At 33.9% G+C, this 25,453-nt stretch overlaps 1 protein-coding gene across 1 annotated transcript; it reads left to right on the top strand.

Annotated features, from left to right (window-relative positions):
• Positions 1-16,639: 16,639 nt before the first annotated feature.
• Positions 16,640-23,937, top strand: LOC123663342 (alpha-tocopherol transfer protein-like). Its single transcript, XM_045598031.1, has 6 exons — positions 16,640-16,871; positions 18,848-18,998; positions 19,767-19,881; positions 20,457-20,591; positions 21,314-21,527; positions 23,560-23,937. The coding sequence occupies exons 1-6, from the start codon at positions 16,709-16,711 to the stop codon at positions 23,706-23,708; spliced, it is 927 nt and encodes a 308-aa protein (XP_045453987.1). The 5' UTR covers positions 16,640-16,708; the 3' UTR covers positions 23,709-23,937.
• The last annotated feature ends 1,516 nt before the right edge of the window (positions 23,938-25,453 follow it).

Raw genomic sequence — 25,453 nt, forward strand, 5'->3', positions numbered from 1 at the left:
GTTATTTCTTACTTGTGGGTCATTGCAGTCTATTCAAATTAATTTTATTGTTATAATCTTTTATAGAACACGTGTACATCACGTCCAAAAAAACATCACCTATTCTACGGGATTTACAAAATAAATACGCTGTTGCAAGGCGCTGTTGCGCTTTATTTGAAAATATAAAAGAGAAATAATATTTTCATTTTTTTCGTATTGTTGAGTGTTGTTGGCCCTATCGGCCTTTACAGCGTCACCGGTGAGAGGGGCCGGGTACTAAAGACACCGGCCGTGAAGAAAGAAGGGGAGGGCTCGGGGTAAATTTTTTTTTTTTTTTTCGAAGTGTTGAGTGCTGTTGGCCCTAGCGGCCTTTACAGCGTCATCGGTACGAGGGGCCGGGTACTAAAGACACCGGCCGCGAAGGACGAAGGGGGGCCCTCTGGGAGGGCTCGGGGGGAAAACGCACGCCCTAAGGGTGTCTCCTAGCGAGATCGCACCTCGGCTTAGAGCGTCGTCGGAGTGGAGGAGGCGCTATGCGGAGCGCTGAGACGGCTTACGGACGGTCAGCTACGCGCCTAGGCACGTGCAAGCCGTCAGAACGCGGGGACCTCGCCCTCACCAGCGGGGGCGGTGTGTGTGTGTCTTTTGTGTGGTGGTGTATATGGCGTTAAGCGCCGTGATCCTATCGTCAGGGTCGGTTAAGACGTGCATGGGACGTCTTTGTACGGTCTGTAAGTTTCCTCTACCTACGTATTTACAAGCCTCTGCTACAAGAGGATTGGGGTGGCTGCGCACTCTCTCAAAATACGCTGTAGCGAGTATTTTGAGGTACTCCGCGATTGAATCGATCTTAAGGTCGCGATGTAAGTTGACATTACGCATGTACCACGGCGAGTACGTGGCAGTGCGTAGAAACTTGTTCTGAATGATTTGAAGTCTGTAGATGAGGGTTGGTTCCACATGAGCGAAGACAAGGCACGCGTAGGTCATAATAGGTCGTACGCAGGCCTTGTATAATGTCGTCTTATTTCTAAAAGACATTTTACTCTTCCCGCATAGCAGCGTGTGTAATCGACCTAAGTAGTACGAACGCTGCCCTGTTTCGGACCCGGTTGATGTGGGCTTTGAACGAAAGTTTACTGTCAAGAATGGCACCTAAGTACTTTGTTTCTTTTGGCCAAGGAATCGGAGGCTCGGGGTATTTTTTTTTTTTTTTCGAATTGTAGAGTGCTGTTGACCCTAGCGGCCTTTACAGCGTCACCGGTGAGAGGGGCCGGGCACTTAGGCAAGCCGGCCGCGAAGGAAGAATGGGAGCCCTCTGGGAGGGCTCGGGGAGGAAAAACGCCCGCCCTTAGGGTGTCTCATAGCGAGATTGCACCTCGGCTTAGAGCGTCGTCAGAGTGGAGGAGGCGCTATGCGGAGCGCTGAGACGGCTTACGGACGGTCAGCTACGCGCCTAGGCGCGTGCGAGCTGTCAGAACGCGGGGACCTCGCCCTCGCCGGCGGGGTCGGGGTAAATTATATGGAGACGTATATATCAAAATCGTTGAACTAAACGATAGCGCGATTTAAATGCGTGCAACGACATCTATCGTCGTGTAGCAATATTACGTTGAACAGTTTCAATATTATGAATTGTATAAAATAACAAAACATGCTATATTTTATTACAGTATTAAACAATGCGTCTTTTCTACTTGGACAGCATGATGAAATTCGAAACCCTAGTGTATAAAAAAAGTTGTTATAAGGGAAATTTTTTGTTACAATATCGAAAAACGTTTTATTTTTAACATAGAAAAAGCACTACAAGAAAAAATTAAAAATAATTTTATTACTAAATATATAATTATATATATATATATATATATATATATATATATATATATCCTTCGTGGCCGGTGTCTTTAGTATCCGGCCCCTCTCACCGGTGACGCTGTAAGGACCGCTAGGGTCAACAGCACTCAACACTTCGAAAAAATAAAATAAAAAAAAATTCACCCCGAGCCCTCCCAGAAGGCTCCCCTTCTTTCTTCGCGGCCGGTGTCTTTAGTACCCGGCCCCTCTCACCGGTGACGCTGTAAAGGCCGATAGGGCCAACAACACTCAACAATACGAAAAAAATGAAAATATTATTTCTCTTTTATATTTTCAAATAAAGGACCTTACCTTGCAACAGCGTATTTATTTTGTAAATCCCGTAGAATAGGTGATGCTTTTTTGGACGTGATGTACACGTGTTCTATAAAAGATTATAACAATAAAATTAATTTGAATAGACTACAATGACCTACAAGTAAGAAATAACAAAAATTTTAAAACGACACAAGTACATTGAGCTACTACATATACTTGTCAGAAAACTTATAATTAAAATATTTTCGTATTTTCTGGTAAAAAGTTGCAATAAAATCTTTTTGATTAAATCGTTTGTAACTGGCTGGTTTTGCTACCTTGAAAAGGTGACCTTTTCAAAATGAAATTAAAAAGTAAATACAGTTTTTTTGCCACTTTTCATTTGTTTTTCTGTCCACCAAGTTGGTTAATCCAACGAAGAAATTCCAGAGATGCATTTCGCTCTGGTCACCCAGTTACGGATAAACATGATGAAATTTTTGAAAAAGTGGAACTAGATCGACGCATATTGAGCATACGTCTTTAATTAACTTTTAACTCTTTCAATTAACAAAACTTGATAGGGAACTGGGGAGTTTTAATGCATGCACCATAAAGCCCCACTCTGGCGCTCTCAGATTTACAGCTGTTTCAGTCTCATGATAATTCTTTAAGTAGTGTAAATTTAAAATCAAGAGAGAACTATCAAAACTACTTATCGCGGTTTTTAGTAATTCACAAATTTTCATCAGCAACTGAATCCTATCCCCACCTACAAGATGGCCCAAGTTATCGAACAAAATGTTACATAATATATGTAATATAAATTATTTTACACTAATATTATAATTAGTGTAAATAAATTTTGTAAAATCTTATCTTGAATTTCAATCTAAAATGCGAAGAAACTTTTGTAGCGACATCAATCTCGCCACACACGAACTATAAACTGACGTGACCTACATCGCGATATTAAAAGCTATCCGAGCGATTGAACATATATACAAGAACTCGACAACAACCGTTGGGCAGTAGCCCACCAGACGCTACACCCGTCTGGTCGGAGGATTCTCCATTTTCAATGGTGGATGAGGAACTTTACACCCTCTTCCTCAGACTCCCAAACTGGTGATCCCGAGCATGAACGTGCTGGGACAGTTGTTCTAGTACTGACGGTCACTAGATTGATCTCCGCTCATGACAAATACTCACACAGGTCATCCAGGTGTTTGACAGGGTTGGGGCGTTTGTACTGTATGTATTTCCGGACCCCTGACATAGGAATTAAATTACTAAATGTGAGTTGGTTGTTTTATTTTATATGTAAAAAACTTTTGAGTTTTAGAAAACTTTTTTACTTTTAAGTATCATTCGTTTTATCATTCGTATATTCATTTTAATTCGAAAATAATGTAAAAGTATTAATACAAAAATAATAGTGACGCTAAAATTTTAACTCGTTGTAACGATGATGTCTGTGGTTGGTCCCATTTAATCGGGTAGCAATCGATTTTTTTGGTAGTGTCAATTACAATGGCTATATTTTCATTTTAGATTATTTTAACTACAAGATGAACTGATCTTAAGTTTGTCGGTTCGACACTTTTCACATAGTATATTGGAGATTATTTTTCCTTTTTTACCGATATATTTTTTTTTGGTAAATATCCTTTGTATGTTATAAGTTATAAATAAAAATAAACAAGTAAGTAATAGAAAATATGTAAATATTTTTGTAACAATATAGCAGTCGATAAAAAAAAAGAATAACACAAATCACCCGAAATCTGCCTGCGCAAAGTAATATTTATTTATAAAGATTTCAAACAAAAGCAATTTCAAAGTTTGTTTGTGAACCAAATAAAGAAAACTGTGATGGAAAGCAAAATATAAATGAAGGATCGTACTTTCCAAGTTAAAAAAACAGTTTCATCCTTCGTCATTATAATTTTAATATTGTTGTACACAAAATGATGTTAAAATTATGCAAACTAGTTGTTTAAACAAACGGTTTGAATAATTAAACCTCACATCAAATATTTACGTGATCGAAATATTTTTCAAACACAGTAATTTTAACGCGCTTGTTATGCTCATTGAATTGTAATCGTCCGTTGGCTGCGGTATTTCCTTACCGTTGGGCAAACCGTAAGCTTGGTTATCACCCTAGATGTATAAAAAAGCGAGTTTACTCCTTCAGAACGACTGTCTAAATAGACAAAAAAAAGGCTTACTAGTCTAGGAAAAACATTATTACTATATCAAATGATAAATAAACGAATCAAATAACGCCATCTATCGGAACCCTATTGTGTTTAACTGTAGATGGTGTTATTAGAAAACGTCGTCGTCTATACTAGATGGGGTTACAAGAAACGTAACGAGATCATTCGTTCAGTAGATTTTACTCCTCATGTTTTTTTTCATGTCGGGGGCCTCATACAAAAATCTATTCCTAAGGAGTATAACTCCAATAAAACACGAAACACAAGCAACACGCACAGCTGTATATATAGCTAAAAATTACACATATACATTTTGATTACGGCAAAAATTACATATTACATTCTAAAGAAAATAAAACAAACAAAATATTAGAAAGACCATTTTAAGATTCAAAGACATTAGTCACTTTTTAACCGACTTCCAAAAAAGGAGGAGGTTCTCAATTCGACTGTATTTTTTTTTTTTTTTTTTTTTTTTTTTTTATGTATGTTACATCAGAACTTTTGACTGGGTGGAGCGATTTCGACAAATTTTCTTTTAATCGAAAGGTGGTGTGTGCCAATTGGTCCCATTTAAATTTATTTGAGATCTAACAACTACTTTTCGAGCTATATTTAATAATGCGTTTTTACTTGACGCTTTTTTCGTCGACCTGCGTTGTATTATACCGCATAACTTTCTACTGGATGTACGGATTTTGATAATTCTTTTTTTGTTGGAAAGGAGATATCCTTAGTTTAGTACCATGATAAGGAAACCAGGATCTGATGATGGGATCCCAGAGAAATCGAGGGAACTTCTTGAAAATCCGCAATAACTTTTTACTGGGTGTACCGATTTTAATAATTTTTAATTTAATCGAAAGCTGATGTTTGTCATGTGGTCACATATAAATTTTATTGAGACCTGATAACTACTTTTTGAGTAATCTTTGATAACGCGTACTTGCTTGACTATTTTTTCGTCGATCTGCGTTGTATTACTTGTCGACGTAATTGAAGTCGGTTTTTTTTTTCGTTTGCGCGCAAACACAATTATATAGCTTATTTATAAGAAGTAAGCTATCAAATTCATAAAGACAGATTAGAGAGACCACAGAAATAGTTCTGTAAGCTTTAAATTAAAAGTACAATAATCAAATTACCTTGAATAAATATTGTGATATGTCAAAGTATCATAGACAACAGGAAAGTAGCAGCAACATGATGAAATTATGTTTTCTACATAAACTATATTAAAGACATGAATTTCAGGTAACATACACTACGCTTCGGCCTGTAATATCCCACTACTGGACATAGGCTTCTTTTCCCATGTAGTAGAAGCATCAGAGTTTGATCTACCACGCTGCTTCAATGCGGATTGGCGGATATTATTCCCTACTATGAGTAACGATCGCTATCATACATGATAACAACCGGGACCGATGGCTTAACGTGCTCTCTGAGGTAAGGTGGGAAGACCAATAACTTTTACTTACTATTACTACTATTTACTTTTTTCCTTATTTTTCTTTATTATACATAGGTATTTCATAGAAGCGTTGAGTTAGTGTATAATTGCAATGTATAATGAAAATTTATTATAGGTACTGTTAATTTTTATTTAAAAACTAGCTGTGCCCGCAACTTCGTCAGCGTGGAATTAAAAAAAAAATATGTTCAGTTCGCAGAGTTACAAAATAAATCAATTTCTAAAATCAAATAAAATAAAAATACTTGTATTCTGTCCTATAAAAAAGGTAAAAAAAAATATACTAACTTGTTCGTGATTCATCTTCATAAGGTAATTCGTGATTCGTTAATGAAAATAAAAAAAAAGAATACCCCTTGATTATTTAGAGTGTCGGAGATAACAAGAATAAATGACTGCAATGGGAGTTGAAACAGAATTATAACATATTTGTCGTGCCATGAATAGCACAGTCTGAAAATGTTCGCGACATAACCATCAGTTTTCAGGAAGTACTTGTTGCTATATGTACGTACATATTCGTGCATATTTACACTATTACTTTTATTGAAAACAAATGATAAATATCATATTTTATTTTAGTTACAATTACGCATAAAAGAGTCCATTTACAAAAAGGCAGAAACCGTCGTAAATAAAAAACAAAATATAGCCTGCAAAATTACATACTTATATGTACATACATAAATTAAACTGAAGTTATGTCCAAAAAAATCAAACAAAAATACTTAGCTCGTGTAGACTTCTAAAGCACTTAGATCGTCATTTTAGAAGTCACCTACGTTTATATTTATTAATTATTATGGGTCACTCGTCGCAATGGCTTTGCCCGGGTATTAGCCATACATAAATATTACTATTAGTATATTCCGCATTATAACTATGATAAATTATTTAAAAAATCAAAAACTTAACCAGTGGATTACTGTAGGATAGGGGCCTGGTTTTCATTTATTAATTTCGTTAAAATCCATAAAATTCCTCGAAGGAAGTAATAACTTTGACTACGGACAAAACCTTTGATAAAAGTTCCGCAAAATTCCTTGCATTTACATCAGTATGCTTTAACATTAACAAAGGTTCGATGCTTATTAAAATTTCTTTAACGGTTTCGCTTCAAGTAGAATAAAAAGGTACCCACAAATTTCCCAATTCCTTAAATTTCTTTGAAAATAAATAACACTTTTAGGATACTTAAGTCTGAACATCTGTCAGGGGTCTTTGCAATGAATTCACTTGATCGATCATAAAAATATGGTAATATATACTCGCAAAATGTGCTGTGTGGCTACGGCACTAAAGAATTTAGCCACCCCCTCTCTTCCCGTGGGTGTCGTAAGAGGCGACTAAGGGATAACAAGGTTCCACAACCACCTTGGAACTTAAGAAGCCGACCGATGGCGGGATAACCATCCAACTGCTGGCTTTGAAATACACAGGCCGAAGACGGGCAGCAGCGTCTTCGGTGCGACAAAGCCAGTACTGCGGTCACCAACCCGCCTGCCCAGCGTGGTGACTACGGGCAAAACACATGAGTTCACGTTATTTTTGGCGTAAACTTGTGGAGGCCTATGTCTAGCAGTGGACTGTTTAGGCTATAATGATGATGATGATGATGACTCGCAAAATAAATTGAAAATAACATTTCTATAACCCAAACTAGAACGCAATATGTATATAAGTTAACAACAGTCAAACTAGTTTAACTACTCATAACTTTATACGATATTGAATTTAGATAATTTTCTTTTTACTAATACAAGGCAGCATCTCGATCGTGGCTTTTATGCGAATTTGTAATGCAAAACTGTGCAACAAAGCTAAAGCGGAGTTCTATATTATATTGTTATAGCCGAAAGCCAATGTTATAAATTTGAATTTTATACAGTGAGTGAATCAGCCCTAAATTTCCGTTTTGAAATATTAAAATTAAGCATTTGAATGCTGCGTTAGTATTGTTCATCGTTATTGGAAAGGGGTATATGAAAAATTAACTTATTTGTTTGTGTTTCTATATGTAAACGATTATTATAGCCCATAGACGCCTGGCAATACCAAGAGCATCGCAAGAGTACTAACTATTCTACTTCCGACTCCCCTTAGGAGCTTTGATTACTTTACTCACCATAGGAACACACCACGACTTTAAAGCAGTGTTATTTTTTTGTGACTGTGCTTGTGTGCCGTGGTCCTTCAGATTTTGAGAAGAATATTTCTTGCTGTGCCGCAATTAAGATTCTGCTAGTACTTAATCATCGTATACTATATTAAAGATTTCGAGTTTCGTGCTGATTCCTTTCAGAATAATCTGATTCCAAAACGGTGGTAGCTGATCGAGAACTATAAAATCAATTAATGTAACGATTAAAAAATTAATTTAAAATTCCTTGAATAAATACCTAATATTTTTCATTATCTTTTTAGAAATTAAAAAAAAAATTATTATCATTATTTTTATATCACAAAAATGTTAATATTTTACCGTTGCTACCTTTCGTAGGAAAACCATTGTAAAAACGAAGAAATATGGATTGATCTCAAATCTTCATTCTATATAGAGGAAGAGTTTTCTCCTTTTTGATTACCAATGTACATAAACAATTTTTATATTTCATTCTTAAACACAGTTTAATTTAAAATTTATTTGTTATTTAAGCCTGTTATGTCCTGCTGCGGTGCAGATATTTTTGTTTCTTCATATAGAAGAAGGGTTGAATTATAATCATCCACGCTGCTACGTTGCAGTTTAGCTTGTTTTTTTATACAACTAGGTTGGCAAATAAGCATACGGCTCACCTGATGGTAAGAGTTTTGAGCATATAACAGATTTAGCCTGTCGCTAGAGGGATCCATGTTGCCTCCAGATCCGGTATCCTCCAAATAAAACGGCTGATGGCTTCCGCAGGGGTTTGATCGGTATTGCACCCCCAAGTGTTGAAGCCGACATACAGTCTTGGACTACCTACCCAGGCGTCCTGGATATCACCCGTAAATGGGTTCCCCTGCGATTCCAAAAAGATGCCTATAACCACTTGCAATACCAGAACTATTACAAGCGCGTTGCCGACCCTACCCCCAATCACCCCAAAAAAGCTGGTCGCTACAGGAATACAACACAGCTGAAAGTATTGTCATTAAGCTGTGATCTTGGTTGGGGTACTTCTCCAGTCGGGCTGTTCCAGATTATGAGCAGAATATTGTCTGCTGTGCTTTAACTCGTAACATGAAACTATCTAGCAGCCGGAACCTACTGCTTTACGTGCACCTAGAACAATACAAAAAGTGCTTGTTTGAGTGGAAACTGGTCACTTAAGTGGCTACACACCCCTACACCAGAAAGGATGTCATTGAAAATTTAGAACTATTTTAACGTAAGGGTAAGTAACCTCTCGATAAGTTTTTAAATAAAATGTGATAACATAACCTATTCCATTCTCTCACGTCATATCCTCACCCTTTCTTCATCTGTCTCCTTACTACCCAGTCAAATATTGTTGCTAGTTGAAACAACTACAGAAATACTGTATCATGTTAAGTATATGTGTAATGTAAATATAAACTTCACGATATAAAATAACTTGAAAAAACAAACATTAACGACGTAGTTCTTGGTCGCTGGTAAAACATTCAAAATATTGGGCACTTGTCATAGCTGACGGGACCCAAATTGAATATTATGCACGAATCGAATTCGCCCTACTCGCACCTGTCAACGGAATTCGTGCCCTTCGTAATATTGGCACTTATTGTGAAATCGTTTACGCAATACAACCCGAAATTATTATACGACTTTTAAAAGAAGCAAATTTTTAGTGGATGAATGTTATTTATCGATTTCGAAAACTTTAAAAATTACAATTCGATTTAATTTTTGAATTATTTAAGTTTTTTCGAGTGTCGTTCGTTTTTTTTTCGAACAAAATTCAACACAATTTTTTTGAAAATGCTATTTTATAATATTTTATGATGAGACTCAACTCAATAGTTCTATATTCGAAAGTATTGATTTCGATAAGAAGTCGGTACTATTACGAAATGACGTTAGCAATTTATGCTTGTTGTTAAGTCGCTGTGCATTGTTTTTTTGGAACGAAGTTCCTTACGGCAGGCTTGACATTTGGCTGGGCGACCGAACTGAAAAAAATGTGATACTAAAACCGTAATAAAATATGTAACGGAAGTGACGTAATATCAGTCACACGACTGTATAATATGACGTTTGTAAAACCAAAATATTACTAGTAAACTTTTTTTTAAATTATTTATGTAATTTTATACTATCAACAAAAATAAATAAAGACATGTTTTTTATTTCACTTAATAGTTTGAATTCTTATTATTGTTATTATTATTATTATTTTGTTTGATTTATTTTATTTTACGGTATTTGTTATTTTCTAAAACACTAAATTTCCTAAATACTTTTATGTACTTAATTAAAAACCAATCAACAAAATAAAAAAAAATCAAGAACTAGAAAATATATATAAAATTCAACATATTTTTTTTTCAAATTGTGTTGCTTCTATATATATCCGAAGAAACTTCGTTCATACCTGGTGTCCCATAACACCAAATATTTTTTTTTTATTACTTATGGGAAAAATTACTTAATTCATTTTGAGTAATGCGGTATCGATTATTTTTTCGTGATATACAAGTGTTAAGTTTCAGTTCGTTAAGTGATTTTACATACACACACATTTTTTACAGTTTGACGTCAAATAATATTAATCTTATTATACTATTTTTATCAGTACTATATTACTGTACGAAATACGAAAAAAAAAAAAAAAAACAATTAATGAAAAAAATATGGCCATGGGCGATATCTACATTGGAATTCACGAGCTAACGCTGAAATCCCCTTTCTGCAGTCCTTTAACTTTACTACATTCACATTCAACAAATCAATGAATACATTTAAAAGTTATGGTAGAGAATCTTGTAATATGATAAATTCTTTTGCTCTTAATTATATTTTAATCGCATATAATTATGTCAACTCATAATTGTGTATTAATATAATTGTGTTTGCTCGCAAACGAAAAAAAACCGACTTCAATTACATCGACGACTAATACAGCGTAGATCGACGAAAAAATAGTCAAGTAACTACGCATTATCAAAGATTACTCAAAAAGTAGTTATCAGATCTTGATAAAATTTAAATATGACCACATGATAAACATCAGCTTTCGTAAGTAAAAAGTTATTGCGGATTTTCGAGAGTTTCCCTCGATTTCTCTGGGATTCTATCATCAGATCCTGGTTTCATTATCATGGTACCAAACAAGGGATATCTCCTTTCCATCAAAACAAGAATTATCGAAATCGGTACATCCAGTAGAAAGTTATGCGGTATAATACAACGTAGGTCGACGAAAAAAGCGTCAAGTAAAAACGCATTATTAGATATAACTCAAAAAGTAATTGTTAGATCTCAAATAAATTTAAATGGGACCAATTGACACACACCAGCTTTCGATTAAAAATAATTGTCGAAGTCGGTCCAACATGTCAAAAGTTCTGATGTAACATACATAAAAAAAAATATAGTCGAATTGAGAACCTCCTCCTTTTTTGGAAGTCGGTTAAAAAGCAAAATTGAAATAGAAACGACAGTTTCTGAACAACACACTCATATAAATATGAACTCTAAAAGTACGTGATTGAACGAATTAAAACAATAAATTGAAATAATTTGTTTCGTTTCGGTATGTGATATAACTACAATCTGAGTGGCCTGTTAGTTCAGTTAGATTGCCAACTGAGCTAACAGGCCACTCACCACATGCCTTCAGCTCCAGCGTTGTTTTTGATTTCCGCATCACGACTGGTGGATATATTTTATATGTGGTATTACTTATATATACAAACATTTGCGTTTCAGTCGGATATAACCTAAAACACAGGTTTGTTTTAGGTTAATACTTTTCTTAAGAACAGACGACCGTGTTTCGTTCTTTGATTTAAAATTGTTTTTATAATTTAAATTGAAAGGGTCTTGATAAAATTGATGATCTAATAATCATAAAATATAATATACCTATATGAATAATCTCAATGTTCGAGTTAATATTTTCCATTTTGTTTACAAATATGTAAATTATATTCCTTCATTTTCGATTTACACATTTGTATTCAAGCAATTCCTTCGCTCTTATTCTTATTGGCAGGGGTTGATTGGATGCTCATTCGAATACGAGGGTTTGATTTCACAAAGAAAACAATCGCTTATAAATATTAGCCATTCTTCTGTTGTGGAGATTGGATGAATCCTTTCATAATTATGGAAATACACATGGATTTATTGCGATGCGATGATTGGTAGAAAAAGGCCTAAAAATAATTGATATACAAGAAACAATTACAATGTAATATAAAATGTTGATTCAGAAAATGTACAATAGTAATATATTCAGAGTTGAATTGAACCATGTCAATTAATAATACACGTGGCAAAGGGTTTTTGACGTTATACGAGTATTACTTATACTATTTGAGTAAATGCCACAGATTTTAACAATTATATCACTTTTTTATACAACTAGGTCAGTAAACAAGCGTACGGCTCCTATGATGGTAAGCGATTACCGTAGCTATAGACACTAGCAACACCAAAAGCATCGCAAGCGCGTTGCTGACCCTACCCCAAATCTCCCCAAGAGCTCTGGTCATCTTACTCACCACAGGAACACATCACTGGTCGAAAGTAGTATTATTTAGCTGTGATCATCTCTAACTTCGTGGTGCTTTCCCAGTCAATGCTCCAGATTTTGAACAGGATAATTCCTGCTGTGCCCTACATTGGTTTATTTAATGAAAAGATATTAAAAATAATCATTTGATTAAGTTTTTAGATTAACATAGTTACTTCTATTACTAAAACCATTCAAAACGGGATATTTACTACGATTATTATTTTCATTTTTCATTCGGAGCTCGATATTTAGACATTAACTGCGAATGTCTTGTTTACGAGACTGAAATTTGCGGGTAGATTTTGACGACTTTAGAAATTTTCATACCGGACTACCTCCTTTCTCACACGTTACAATATCAGTTTCAGTTGCAGTCTCAATGTCGAAATATCGAGCTCCGCAAAATGAAAATAAAAAACAACATGTAAAATATCCCATTTTTGAATAGTTTTAGTAATCATGAGATTGTTTATCAGAGACACAAGTGAGGAATTAGGTACGTATATATGCTTAATTTCGATATAATCGATTGCATTGCAGTATTATTTTATTGTTATTCTTATACAATTAAAACTGATGTCTACCCAGGATTTAGAGTTCATTATATACTGTGACTAAGTTAAAGTTCCTGGATAACATAAAGTTGATGGATACGTTACATAAGTTTTTAATGTACCTAATGTAAGAAGGATGTAGCCATTTCTAAAATTACTGTTGCTTTTGATGTATTGACTATTGTTTGTTCAAATTATAGCGAAGTAAATGTTTTCATTTTATTTAATTTCAATACTATGCAGGTATACATATAAAGCAGAAAGGTTTTTAGGCTTGAAAATTTAATTAGGAATCACGATATTCATGCTCATATGCCGATTGAAACAGCAAATACTGTTGCTGCTATTTTCTAGTACCATTTCTATCAGGTTATAATTAAAGCAAATTGTATTCTCAATGACCGTCTGTTTTTTAAATTACATGTTTACCAAAGAGTTTAATCATATCAAAAAAAACCTGGGCAAGAGTCCTCGTAAACCAATGACATCTCATTCAGTTTGGTTTGAACAGACTGTCCTTGATTGGTAAGGAATTTTATTACCACGCGATTTTCGATTTTTTCCATATTTTGCACTTTGCTCCCGATTAAGTTGCTTGGCCAACGATAATTCAAGGACTAATAATCTAATCTCTATAATTTTTAATAATATCATTACTATTAATTAGGTATATTGGATGCGATTTGCGTGGTCACAGCACTGGTATGTGGCTGTTGAGCTGATGGTTGCGGGTTCGATCCCAGCACATTACAAACATTTGCATTGGCCATACAGATGTTTACCGTGGTCTGGGTGTTTGTGCAATCCTTGTGGGTCTCCCCACCGTGCTTCGGAGTGTACGTTTATTATCTATTATTGTTTTAAATGCTCGACTTTTCTGATACTTTACAGCAACCATAGTCACGGGAGGACCTCCCGAAATAGTTGTTTCATTATAATGAGTGAAATTCGCATAAACTTTAGAAAACTAATATGTATTCTTTATTGGGAAAACACACTTAAAAACAATATTGACATAAAAAGAAACTTAGATGCAGAAATAGTAAGCAGTATAGCTTCTGACGCTGAGATGGCTTATGAGACGGGGCTTAGTATCTCTTCAAGACAACCTTACTAGTTTGGAAACAGAGTCAATGTATAACATAGTGTGTATAAAAATTTAAAAAAAAAATTTACACTTGAAACCTTAATCGTCACCGACTTAATAAAGGTATAAATGAATTTAATGCTTAATAATATGAATTTCGAGGTGAAACGTCTAAGGTACAGTTGAATAAATAGAAATCATAAAAAAGGTTGTAAAAAAAATTGAAGTTATAAAAGTAATAATGTTTTAAATAAATCGTAATCGTAAACTAATAGTAATAATTGATGATGGTTAAGGTGTGGGAGATTACATTAATTATTGTATTGTATAGATAATAATTTATGACGGAAAACCTTCTATAACATTGTAATAATAATAAAAGTGTTTGTTTTATGATTTACCTTGAGCGTTATTATACCTACATACGCCTAACCTATGCCTAGGCGCCTATTAAACTACTATTCGAGGAGGAAGATTTTAAAACATATTACACACAATATGGGCTAGGGATGAAGTAGAGTTTTCCTAATTTTAAATACCATAGAAGATTTTTTTCCATAGAAGCGTAATAGTACATAAAACTATGGGTGAAATCACGCGGGTTATATCTACTATATAACAAAAATAACAAAATTATATTTTATAGGGTGGTTCTTTTTAGTAAGTATCTACAGCTGACGAGAATTGTCCTGTCCTAATCTTTAATCAAGTATTACTTGCAATGTCATTTTCAAAGTTACTGAAACATCAAATCATTGATTTTTTTATTACAATAGCCATGTCGCTCTCTTATCATGTATGTTGTCAGTGCGTTATCGCCCTAAACTGACATTCACATGTTTCCCTTCTCTTTTATGGCCTCTCAGTATGATATACCAGACATCATCACATTTGTCGTAATTTATGAGAGTGGAAAAAATAACGTATACACTCAAACAGCTCATAACGAGTACTGAAACGTAAGTAGCAGAAGCATTTGTGTGTAATTTGATTACTGTTGAAAAACAGATGGAAATATTTATTAAATAATATATTTAGGCTAATACGTTTTATTACCAAATGCAATTTTATTGTAGTTTATTTTAGTTGTATGTAATTATTGATTATCTCTAATGTAAGAATAATTGAACTAAGGTAGCGCAGTATAGTATAGTAGTAATGAAACTTCATTTCTTGTTTAAATTTTGTTTATAAAATTTTTTTTTTTTTTTTTTTGATAAATATCAAGAATTTGTATTTAATGAAACAACTTTTTTCGGATTTTATCGCGGTTTACTATTAACTTTTGATTCCCGACGTTTCGGATACTTTACAGCAACCATGGTCACGGGAGTCCTCCCGTATCCGGAAAAAAGTTGTTTCATTAAATGAGTAAAATTCGCGTAAACATTAGAAATCAAGAATTTGTATTTTGAATTCTTCTTTATAATTTATGTTTTGCAATTTATTAATTCTATTTTAACCGACTTCAAAAAAGGAGGAGGTTACTCAATTTGACCGTATAAATATATATTATATATATGTTCGGGGATAATTTCGTTGTTTATGAATCGATTTTGATAATTCTTTTTTTTTTGTTGGAAACGAATGTGGTCCCAACTGTGGTACCATGATAAGGAAACCAGGATCTGATGATAGAATCCCATAGAAATCGAGGGAAACACTCGAAAATTGTAGTAACGACTAGTGCGTTTGTTAATTTTCTACGTCTACTTACGTTATATTTCTTGTCGATCTAATTAAAATCGGCTTTTTTTCGTTTGCGAGCAAACACAATTATGTTTATATATTTTACTACGTGCACGTTGTTTTGATATTATATATATTTTGCTATGTGAACATTGTTATTTATATTATTATTATTATTCTTTAATAAAGAGTCTGTGGAGGATAGCGAAGATCTTGTCTTTGCTTCAACCGTTAAATAGCTCATTTGCTAAATTTCTATCTTAGGTCTTCACCTTTTCACAAACAAATTAAGCCTTTGCTGGATATCTAGTTGTTGTTGGTCTGTAGATATTAGTACAGAAATATAGAAAAAACTACTCACATTATCAGATATAACAAGTCGACAACTCTTTTCAATGTCTGTGGTGTAATAATAATTTACACTTTACAGGAAAACTGGAAATATCATTACTTAGATAAGATCATCAGTGTTTTTATTATTTTTACCATATTTGATTGTGTCATGGAAATTCGTCTTGGCATCTTCGTCAGAACTGATAGAATTTTAATTGTAGATGATTAGAATCCTATCAGTTTGACTACAAAAACAAAGTCGCTTCCCGCTGTTTGTATGCTTAAATCTTTAAAACTACGCAACGGATTTTGATGCGATTTTCTTTAGTAAATAGAGTGCTTCCAGAGGAAGGTTTATATTATGTATAATACAAGCATAATATAATAGAGAAATACTGATAGTTTTTGCAACCGTGCAAAATCGGGGCAGGTCGTTCGTATATATGTATATAAAAGAATGTTTAGCAGGTATTTAAAACAATCGGTCGGGCGTGTTCTACATAATCAACCGTAAAGCTTTGATAGTCACACACGTAAACAAAGTTATGGATACAATACCAAAAGATAATTTTATCGAGTTCAATACAAACACTCTTGAGTTTATCAGAAAACAATATGATTTGGAAACACCAGAAAGAATTGAGGAAGCTATCAACCTATTAGAAGATTGGATAAAGAAGCAACCTCATTTTATGAAAAAAGACTTTTGTGAGTACACAATCTATATATTTTAGTAATAATTTTATATATTGTAATATATATTTTTAACTGTATTAGCAGAGTTTTTGTTACATGTATAACAATCATTAATTAGTAAATTCTAACATCCTAGCTATTTTCTTTTCATTTCTTAGATATACGGGAGATGGAGTTAATATGCCAAACATATAATGCCACAATAATAAAAATGTTTTTTTTATTTGTGAAATATAAAGTATATCTTTTTATCTTTAATTAACGATATACAATTATTTATATCGAGATCATAGTATTACTGATTTTCCAAGTTGTGTGATCAAACACGAAGTTTCCAATCTTTTATTAAATTTAAATTATTTTATGAAGTAAGCAATAGTTTGATGCCCTTGAAATAAATTACAATAATTAGCATGTTCACTATTTTTCAATGATTTGTCATAACTAATTAAACTTCACTTCCAAGATTCTGCAATGCTTGAAGACAAAAGTCATCAAGCAATACGTCCTACCTGTATTGACGTATAGTAATGAGACGTGAACACTGACGAAAGAACACATGTTCAAAGTCGCTCAACGTGTAATGGAACAGGCTATTCTTGGGATTACTCTCAAATATAGGATCGAAAACGAGACTATCCGCGAGAGAACGATAGTAACTGACATAAACCACAGAATAAGCAAGTTGAAGTGGCAGTAGGTTGGTCATCTCCGTTGAATCAAACGTGTCCTGGAGTGGAGACCGCGTGTTGGCAAACGTAGTATGGGACGTCTCCCAGCTTGCTGGATCGAATATCTACTTAAGATCGTCAGTTTAGTACTACACTAATTTGGGGAGGTTTGCGTCCAGCAGTGGACTACGATAGGCTGAAGCGAAGCAAAATATACAACATTTGAAATTTTCTTTGATGTTCCACCCATACTTACTAACATATTTACTATACACGTGTCGCGCCTCTCGGTTTTACCGGTACACGGTTTGCAAAACAAACTGACTTCAATTACATCGACCAGTAATACAACGTAGATAGGCGAAAAAATAGTAGGCAAGTAAATACGTATAATTAAGTAAATGCGCATATTATGTTAATACGCATTTTTGTCGATTAACTTAACTTAAAAAAAAAAAAAAAAAAATGCTCCGAGATCACGTTCTGTTTTTTTATACGAATAGGTTTGCAAGTATACGGCATACCTGATCTTGTTTTTTCTTAATCGTTCATCAAGATCATTAGGAAACAAACATTTCAACTTTATAATATTTTTATATTTAATTAATATTTGCTCTTCGACGCGATTTTTGGAGTCTATACATAAACTATCTGTACAAGTGACTACATCCGCGTGGAATTTAACAAAAATTTATTGTTCATTTTGCAGATTTATAAAATTAATTTCTAAAATAAAAGTAACTTAAGTTACTCCATACTACATTAGCTATCTGCTAGTTAAAGTTCCGTCAAAATCAGTCCAGCCATTTCAGAGATTAGCCGGAACAAACAGACAGACAGACAGGCAAAAATTGTAAAAAATGTTATTTTGATATACGTACCGCGTATACATCAATTTTCATTTAATAATAAGCGGTTATTTTAATATTACAAAAAGACACTCCAATTTTATTTATCTGTATAGATGTGTGGATTGTATTACAAGTACATTAAAAATACAATTGTTATTTTTTTAACAATAGTTATTGTCTATTGATTATATCTTCTGTAAGGTCGAGCTACTTCCCCGGTGGGGCTGCTCCATATTTTGAGCAGGATATTTCCTGCTGTATGTACCCTACCTCACTAAAATATCCCATTTCTATACTTAGTGATTTTAAATAGTACATAACTTATTTTATTAGCAAATGAAATTAAAGTAAACGAAAAGAGTGTTTGAGAACAATTAAAACCGCGAGTCCCGGCTAGTTAGTTATAAATCAAAACAATGAAGATTTAGATTTCGAAAATAAGAATTTATTTCAATTTACTTCACAGCAAGAGACTACTTGGAGAGAACAATAATCATATCCAAAGGATCTGTGGAAAGAGCTAAAATCAAGCTTGACAGACTTTGTACTTTTAGAACAATATATCCTGAGTTTTTCGAAGTACACGATGTTAGAACTCTTAAAACTATAAATGATTTGTAAGTATTCAATTTTTGCCAAAAATATACTAATACTAGCTGACCTGGCGAACTTTGTACCGCCTTCTTTATTTTTTTCTTAAATATAATAATTAATATATCAAAATAAAATATAGCCTATCTTTCAAGTTGGATCGAACTGCACATGGTGTGCGAATTTTATTATAATCGGTTAAGTGGTTTAGGAGTCCATTGAGGACAAACATTGTGACACGAGATTTATATATATTAAGATGTTTATGTAGTCTAGAGTCTAGACTATTGACGAATTAAATCTCTATATTAAAATGAAATAAATTAATCCATAAACAATTATTAATGTTTAACATGTGACCACGGCCGTCTGTTGCTAGGTAAACAACTTCGTGTTTCTTATAGTTTCATAATTGTCTTTTATATACGTGTATACTTTAACTAACTTTTTTCTGGGTGTACCGAATTTGATGATTTTTAATTTCATCGAAAGCCGATATTTATTATTTGGTCACATTTAAATTTCATCGAGATCTGATTACAACATTTAGAGTAATCTTTGATAATGTGTATTTACTTGACCATTTTTTTGTCTACCTACATTATATTACTTGTCGATGTAAATGAAGTCAGTTTTTTTCGTTTGACAGCAAACACAATTATTGTACTTTTAACCTTTTTTTTTTTCATTTTATTATTTACTTAATTAATGATGTGCAGTATAGATTATTTATTTTTGTATATTATTCATTATTTTTATTGTCCTTTTTATAGTACTTTTCTTTATCTTTTTAGACAAGGCGTTTTTCTTCCAAAAATGACATCGGATCATTACAGAATCTATTTAGCAAAAAATAAAGCAAAATGTTTCGAAAAAGGATTACATGACTTTTATCGATATTTCTTTATGGTAAAATGATTATATTATATCTTTATGGTATATTTGTTATCAATATTTGTGTTAAACAAAGAGTTGCTGCAGAGATGACATCGACTGCAGCATTAGCAGTTCCATATTAAAAAAATAAACATTTGTTCAAATCTTGGTGTTTGTTTATGGGAATAAAATAAATAATTAACAGACAACGATATCAAGAGGTTCATATATATATATGTGTGTATACGAATGTTTGGCTGTATGTTCTTTATAGAATCGTTAACTATGCATTTGATGATACCATGATCTTCAGCAAATTGTTGTGGACTAGCCTACAAAGGTTTCTGAGTTGGTACGACATAAAAAAAGCGTAGCAATGCGCGCAAGGTATAGCTAGTAACAAATAGATAACAACGCAATAGGGATATGCTATATGGAGATGCAATATTCATAACAGATTGTTATGCGTGTTACTGTGATCGAGACTCAGCATTTGAGTTCTTGTTATGTGCGTTTCAGGTTCTGCGATGCAGAATTTTAAAACAATTGAGGCATTTGAGTATGAAGTGCTGGTTTATTATAGATTCTAATTAATTTTTTATTTATAGCAATGTGAGTACATCCAAGCTCACGATTACTGTAACGGAGTAGTGGTCATACTCGACTTTCGAGACGCAAATGTGATGGAAACGCTGAAAGTTCTCAACGTCACCGATATGCGGAATGCATTGGATGTTATGAAGGTAATATGTGTTTATTGCCGACGTTTGCTGAGTAGGCGCCTAAACACGGGTACTCGCGGGTCTAATTCCCACCTGTTCCCACCAATAACCTTTTTTTTGCGTAGGGAAAATCTACCATGGATACCCTCCAGCGCGGGGGCACCAGAGGGTTATGTCAGACTCCTACTGACTAAAAACCACCACGAGTGAGCAGTCGTCCGCCTGGGTGCGGCAAGATGGGGTCGCGCTAGCATTCGCTACCTCGCTCCCGCGGAAGGCCCGGGCAAAGCTTCGGGGCCCGGCACAATGGTGGGGTGGTCTCGCACACAACAAGGCCACCCCTAAGACGTGTGGGGTCGTGTCGTCCGGCCGACCAAAGTCGCCCGCCTATCAGCCGGCGACCCCACTATTACGAGGGGAGGAGGAGGTGGGCAAACCGTCTCCTCCTTGTCCCCGTATTCCCACCAATAACCTGCTTTAGCGATAAGGCCGCCTGTTGCAACTAATGCAAATTTGTTATTATTTTAATTTTTTGTTAACCTAATTAAAATTATGTTACTTTTGTGTTGGTGTGCAAAAAGTGTAAATAAATAAATATTTGTAATTGAACAAATATGCAACTCCGGACTAGTCTAGGTTTCAATATCCTTTCTGGTTTTTACCGCGTTTTTTGCCTTTGTAGTTATATAAATATATCTCTAATCTATTTTTGTACTATATTATTGATGTGGTTAATATTTCAGGATGGATATGGTATGAGAATAAATGGATTACACTTTCTAACAGATTCGAAGGCGATGGATGCTATCGTCAATGTATTCAAGCAAGTATTCAGTGCAAAGGTAGCCGGAAGATTACTAACACACACAAGTTTGGACACATTATACCAGTATGTGCCTAAAGACCTTTTACCCAAGGAATATGGTGGTAAAGAAAAATCTTTCACCGAAATCCAAGGTAAGTACATTAAAATATTTGAGATTTTAGTATTGGAAACAATCTCAATATTTAAATAAAAGTACTTTTTGGAAAATTCCGAAAATAAAGTTGTATGACAATGACCAGTCCTCCTGTCCGCAGCGGACCTAAAGATCTTCTACTTTTGATGTATAAATAAATATTTTTGGTTTAAATCTAAATGTTTACTGGTTTATTTAATACACATAAATTTATTTCAATCCACTACAGTCTGAAGTTTGCAAACTTAATATTAATTACGTGGTATATATACTTAACAATGATTTTAAAAAACAACGGACTTAGCCCGTTATTAACGTTTTTTTTTCCATTATTATATTATGGGCTTACTTTTGACCCCAGTCTAGAGCAGAGACGAAGTCGAAGATGGAGCGAGCTCGCCCAGAAGAAGCCTGTTCACTCGCGCTTTAAACACATTCGGGTTATATGTACTCGGAAATACAGACGCCGGTAGAGGATTCCACTCCTTAGCCGTGCGCATTAAAAAAGATGAAGAAACGTATTCAGAATTGTAATAACGAATGTACAGTCAATACTAGCAAAAAGATTGTCTAAGTCTTTATTATAAAAGCCGGTTATAACTAAGCAACAAGTTTTCGAGATCTTCATGATTCAGGATTTCCAATTTTAATGCCTAGCTACAAGATAGAGAGTCTTATTGTGATTCCTGCGCAGAATCTTTTATGAGTAGTAACTCATACAACTTAAATAGGATACATGCTTTTAGTAAGATAGCTTTAGTAGTAAATTTCAAAATTATTAACTAATATTTGACATTAATGTTACCCTTTAAAATTTTCTGGTGAACCCACATCATGTCTTAGAATGAATTTGTTTATTTCTTTTGTATAACTCGGTCGGCAAACAAGCGTACTGCTCACCTGATATGGTAAGCGATTTCCGAAGCCTAGATATATATGATAGACGCCTGCAACACTACAAGCATCCCAGGAGCTCTGGTCACGTTATTTACCACAGTAATATAACACTGCTCAAAACAGTATTATTTAAATGTGGTCTTCTGTAAGGTTGAGGTACTTCCCCAGTGGGGCTGCTTCAGATTTTGCGCAAGTTATTTCCTGCTGTTCTCTACCTCAGTTAAATATATATAGTAGTAAATGTACTTAAGTACATTTTAAAATATAAGTAAAAGAGAGTTACAAGTTGTCGTAGAATAGTCATAACGAATTGTTTCCTTTAAAGAATTTTCTAGAATATTAAAAACAGTAATTTACAACGTTACATATATTGTATCGATGGAATAACTAAATATTCAATTCTATATTAAAAATAATTTTTGTGCCATGTGTGTAGTCATAAAATAAATAAATAATAAAAGCAACTCAAATATGAACACCCAAAGCATCAATTTAATTGTAGTTTTGGTTGTCAAAGAGCTAATGATTTTTTTAGCTTATAAATACGGTTGTGGTTAAATATCCAGATAAACAATTTTAGTCATCGAGTTCAAGTTGTATATTCAATAAAAATAAACAGATTTTAATTGATAAAAAAATTGTAAATAATCATATTTATACAAATGAATATCAATTCATTTGAAACCTTGTCTATTTTTCCTTTGTTTATTAACACATTGTTTAAATTTTTGAAGTGAAACTTTTTTTATTAGCGTCACGAAGATGTGGCAACGTTTTTGTCGAACAACAGAGACACCTAGGTGTCTAGGTGTACTATAGAAACTATAAAGGTTGTTACATTAATATCAATAGTATTACATTGCAAACTAACTAGATGGCGCTGGAACGGAAAACTAAATCTTTAGATTTGTATAAAAATAAACGAGACTTCAAAATTAGTTTTCCAAAGAAGTTTTAATTCGGACATGTATATTTTTAGGCTCGCACTTTTTTTTACTACAGTTAGGTAAAATAGTTGTTCGTTTTTAAAACATCTTGAAAGAATAAATGTTTTCGATTACACTTCGAAAATATGAGAAATTTTTGCTGTTTTAATTGTATGTGCAGTAAATGAAAAGGTTTTCTTGTTTCAGATAATTTTCTAGTTGAACTTGCTTCCAAAGAATTTACTGCTTACTTGAACGAAATGAGTAAAGCTTACACTAATCAAGATCTGCGAAGAGACAACGACGGTTACGATTTGGGTCTACAGGGCTCTTTCAGAACATTAAGTGTTGACTGACCCGCATATCTTGCGAACTACTGCACCATATATTATAATCCTTTTTTTTATTCGTTTTTGTCAATCAGACTAATATCAATAATTATTCAGAAGATTGTATAAAAGAAAATAAAAAATCGTTTTCCTCATTACAAAAAATATGGCGGCGTGAAGTTCACCGGGTCAGCTAGTTTTTAATTGATTGGTGTTGTTTAGGAGATTAAGAAATAAACTATACAAATTTTTTGAACCCTTTTTTAATCCCAATCATCATATATAATTAATATGCTAAGATTAAGATGTTTGACTCCCTTTTTAGAAAAAAACTCACAATCACTCCACATAAATTATATACCTAGTAAAAAGATACACTTACAACTTATGTGATTACACTTTTTTCACATAACCTCAAAATTAATTATTAGGTTTTTTATTTTTCTATTTTACAAGGAAAAAATGATTTACGAAATTTTGAGAAAGCTTACCTTTTTATGTTCTAAGCGTCCTGTTTTTTTTATTTCAAATACTTATTTTTAACCTTATTTTGACCTCAATATCGAAAAAGTACCCTCATTTTCAATCGAAAAATTATGTAAAATTTGTGTAAAAAATATATATTACTACGATTAATTTTCTCAGAAAATGCAAAGACATAACAGGTAGTAAGGCCCAGATCCCCCTAGCCCCTTCCCCACTTCTCTATGAACTTTACTATTGAATTTTTTTTTCACAGGACTTGTAGTTTAGCCGGAAATCGAGATAAACCGTTTTTTACCCTTAACCACTTCCCGACCTCAGATCGCCCGTAATTTATTTTTTCTTTTCCTACTATAATTTTTTTCACTTTTTACCATTTTAAAAGGCTAAAAGCGCTGGTCTAAATTTACTTTTATAAGTGCAACTATTTCATTATTTCAGAGCCCAGTATTTAACAGTAACAAATTATTTTAGTAATATTTTTCTAATAATTATATGATTACGAGAAAAAAAAATCTGCTGTGAGGCTATGGCATTAAAGAATATAGCCACCCCCTCTCTTCCCGTGGGTGTCGTAAGAGGCGACTTAGGGATAACACAGTTCCACTACCACCTTGGAACTTATAAAGCCGACAATTGACAGAATAACTATCCAACTGCTGGCTTTGAAATACACAGGCTGAAGACGGGCAGCAGCGTCTTCGGTGCGACAAAGCCAGCCCTGCGGTCACCAACCCGCCTGCCTAGCGTGGTGACAATGGGCAACACACATGAATTCACACCATTTTTGGCGCGAACTTGTGGAGGTCTATGTCCAGCAGTGGACTACAATAGGCTAAAATGATGATGATGATGAGGAAAAACAGTTATAGCTCTCTCTATATTATTACCTTAAGAGCTTTACAAATACCATTACCAATACCATTACCATTACCAGTACCATTTCTTTTTATCAAATGACTCTCGTGCTGGAATCTGTCTGTATGTTCGTAATGATGTCTGCTAACGGCGTCTATGTAATTTGGAGATACCTAACCTTTTCATCATGTGGTGTTTATTGGACACGGGCATGGAGCAGATTGTGTATACCTGTTCCTATCGGTCGCACAGTGGTGACCGTGAGACGACTCGGATGTTTGTTTAACTATCTCAGTGAGACGACTGACATAATCCAACGTCAGTATTCAGCTGCCCAAATGGTATTTCTGGGGGATGTTAATGCTCACCACCAACACTGGCTCTTTCCATACCAGAATATCGACCATGCCGGGCTAACACGCTTATTTTAG

Source organism: Melitaea cinxia, chromosome 20 (genome assembly GCF_905220565.1).
Source record: "Melitaea cinxia chromosome 20, ilMelCinx1.1, whole genome shotgun sequence".
NCBI lineage: Eukaryota > Metazoa > Arthropoda > Insecta > Lepidoptera > Nymphalidae > Melitaea > Melitaea cinxia.

What these genes read in the sequence shown, in the direction of transcription:
- LOC123663342 (XM_045598031.1), top strand. Translation starts at nt 16,709, where the DNA reads ATGGATACAATACCAAAAGATAATTTTATCGAGTTCAATACAAACACT. An exon ending in TTTTATGAAAAAAGACTTTT is followed by an intron (nt 16,872 to 18,847) that starts GTGAGTACACAA and finishes TTTACTTCACAG; the next exon opens with CAAGAGACTACTTGGAGAGA. An exon ending in ATGCATTGGATGTTATGAAG is followed by an intron (nt 20,592 to 21,313) that starts GTAATATGTGTT and finishes TTAATATTTCAG; the next exon opens with GATGGATATGGTATGAGAAT.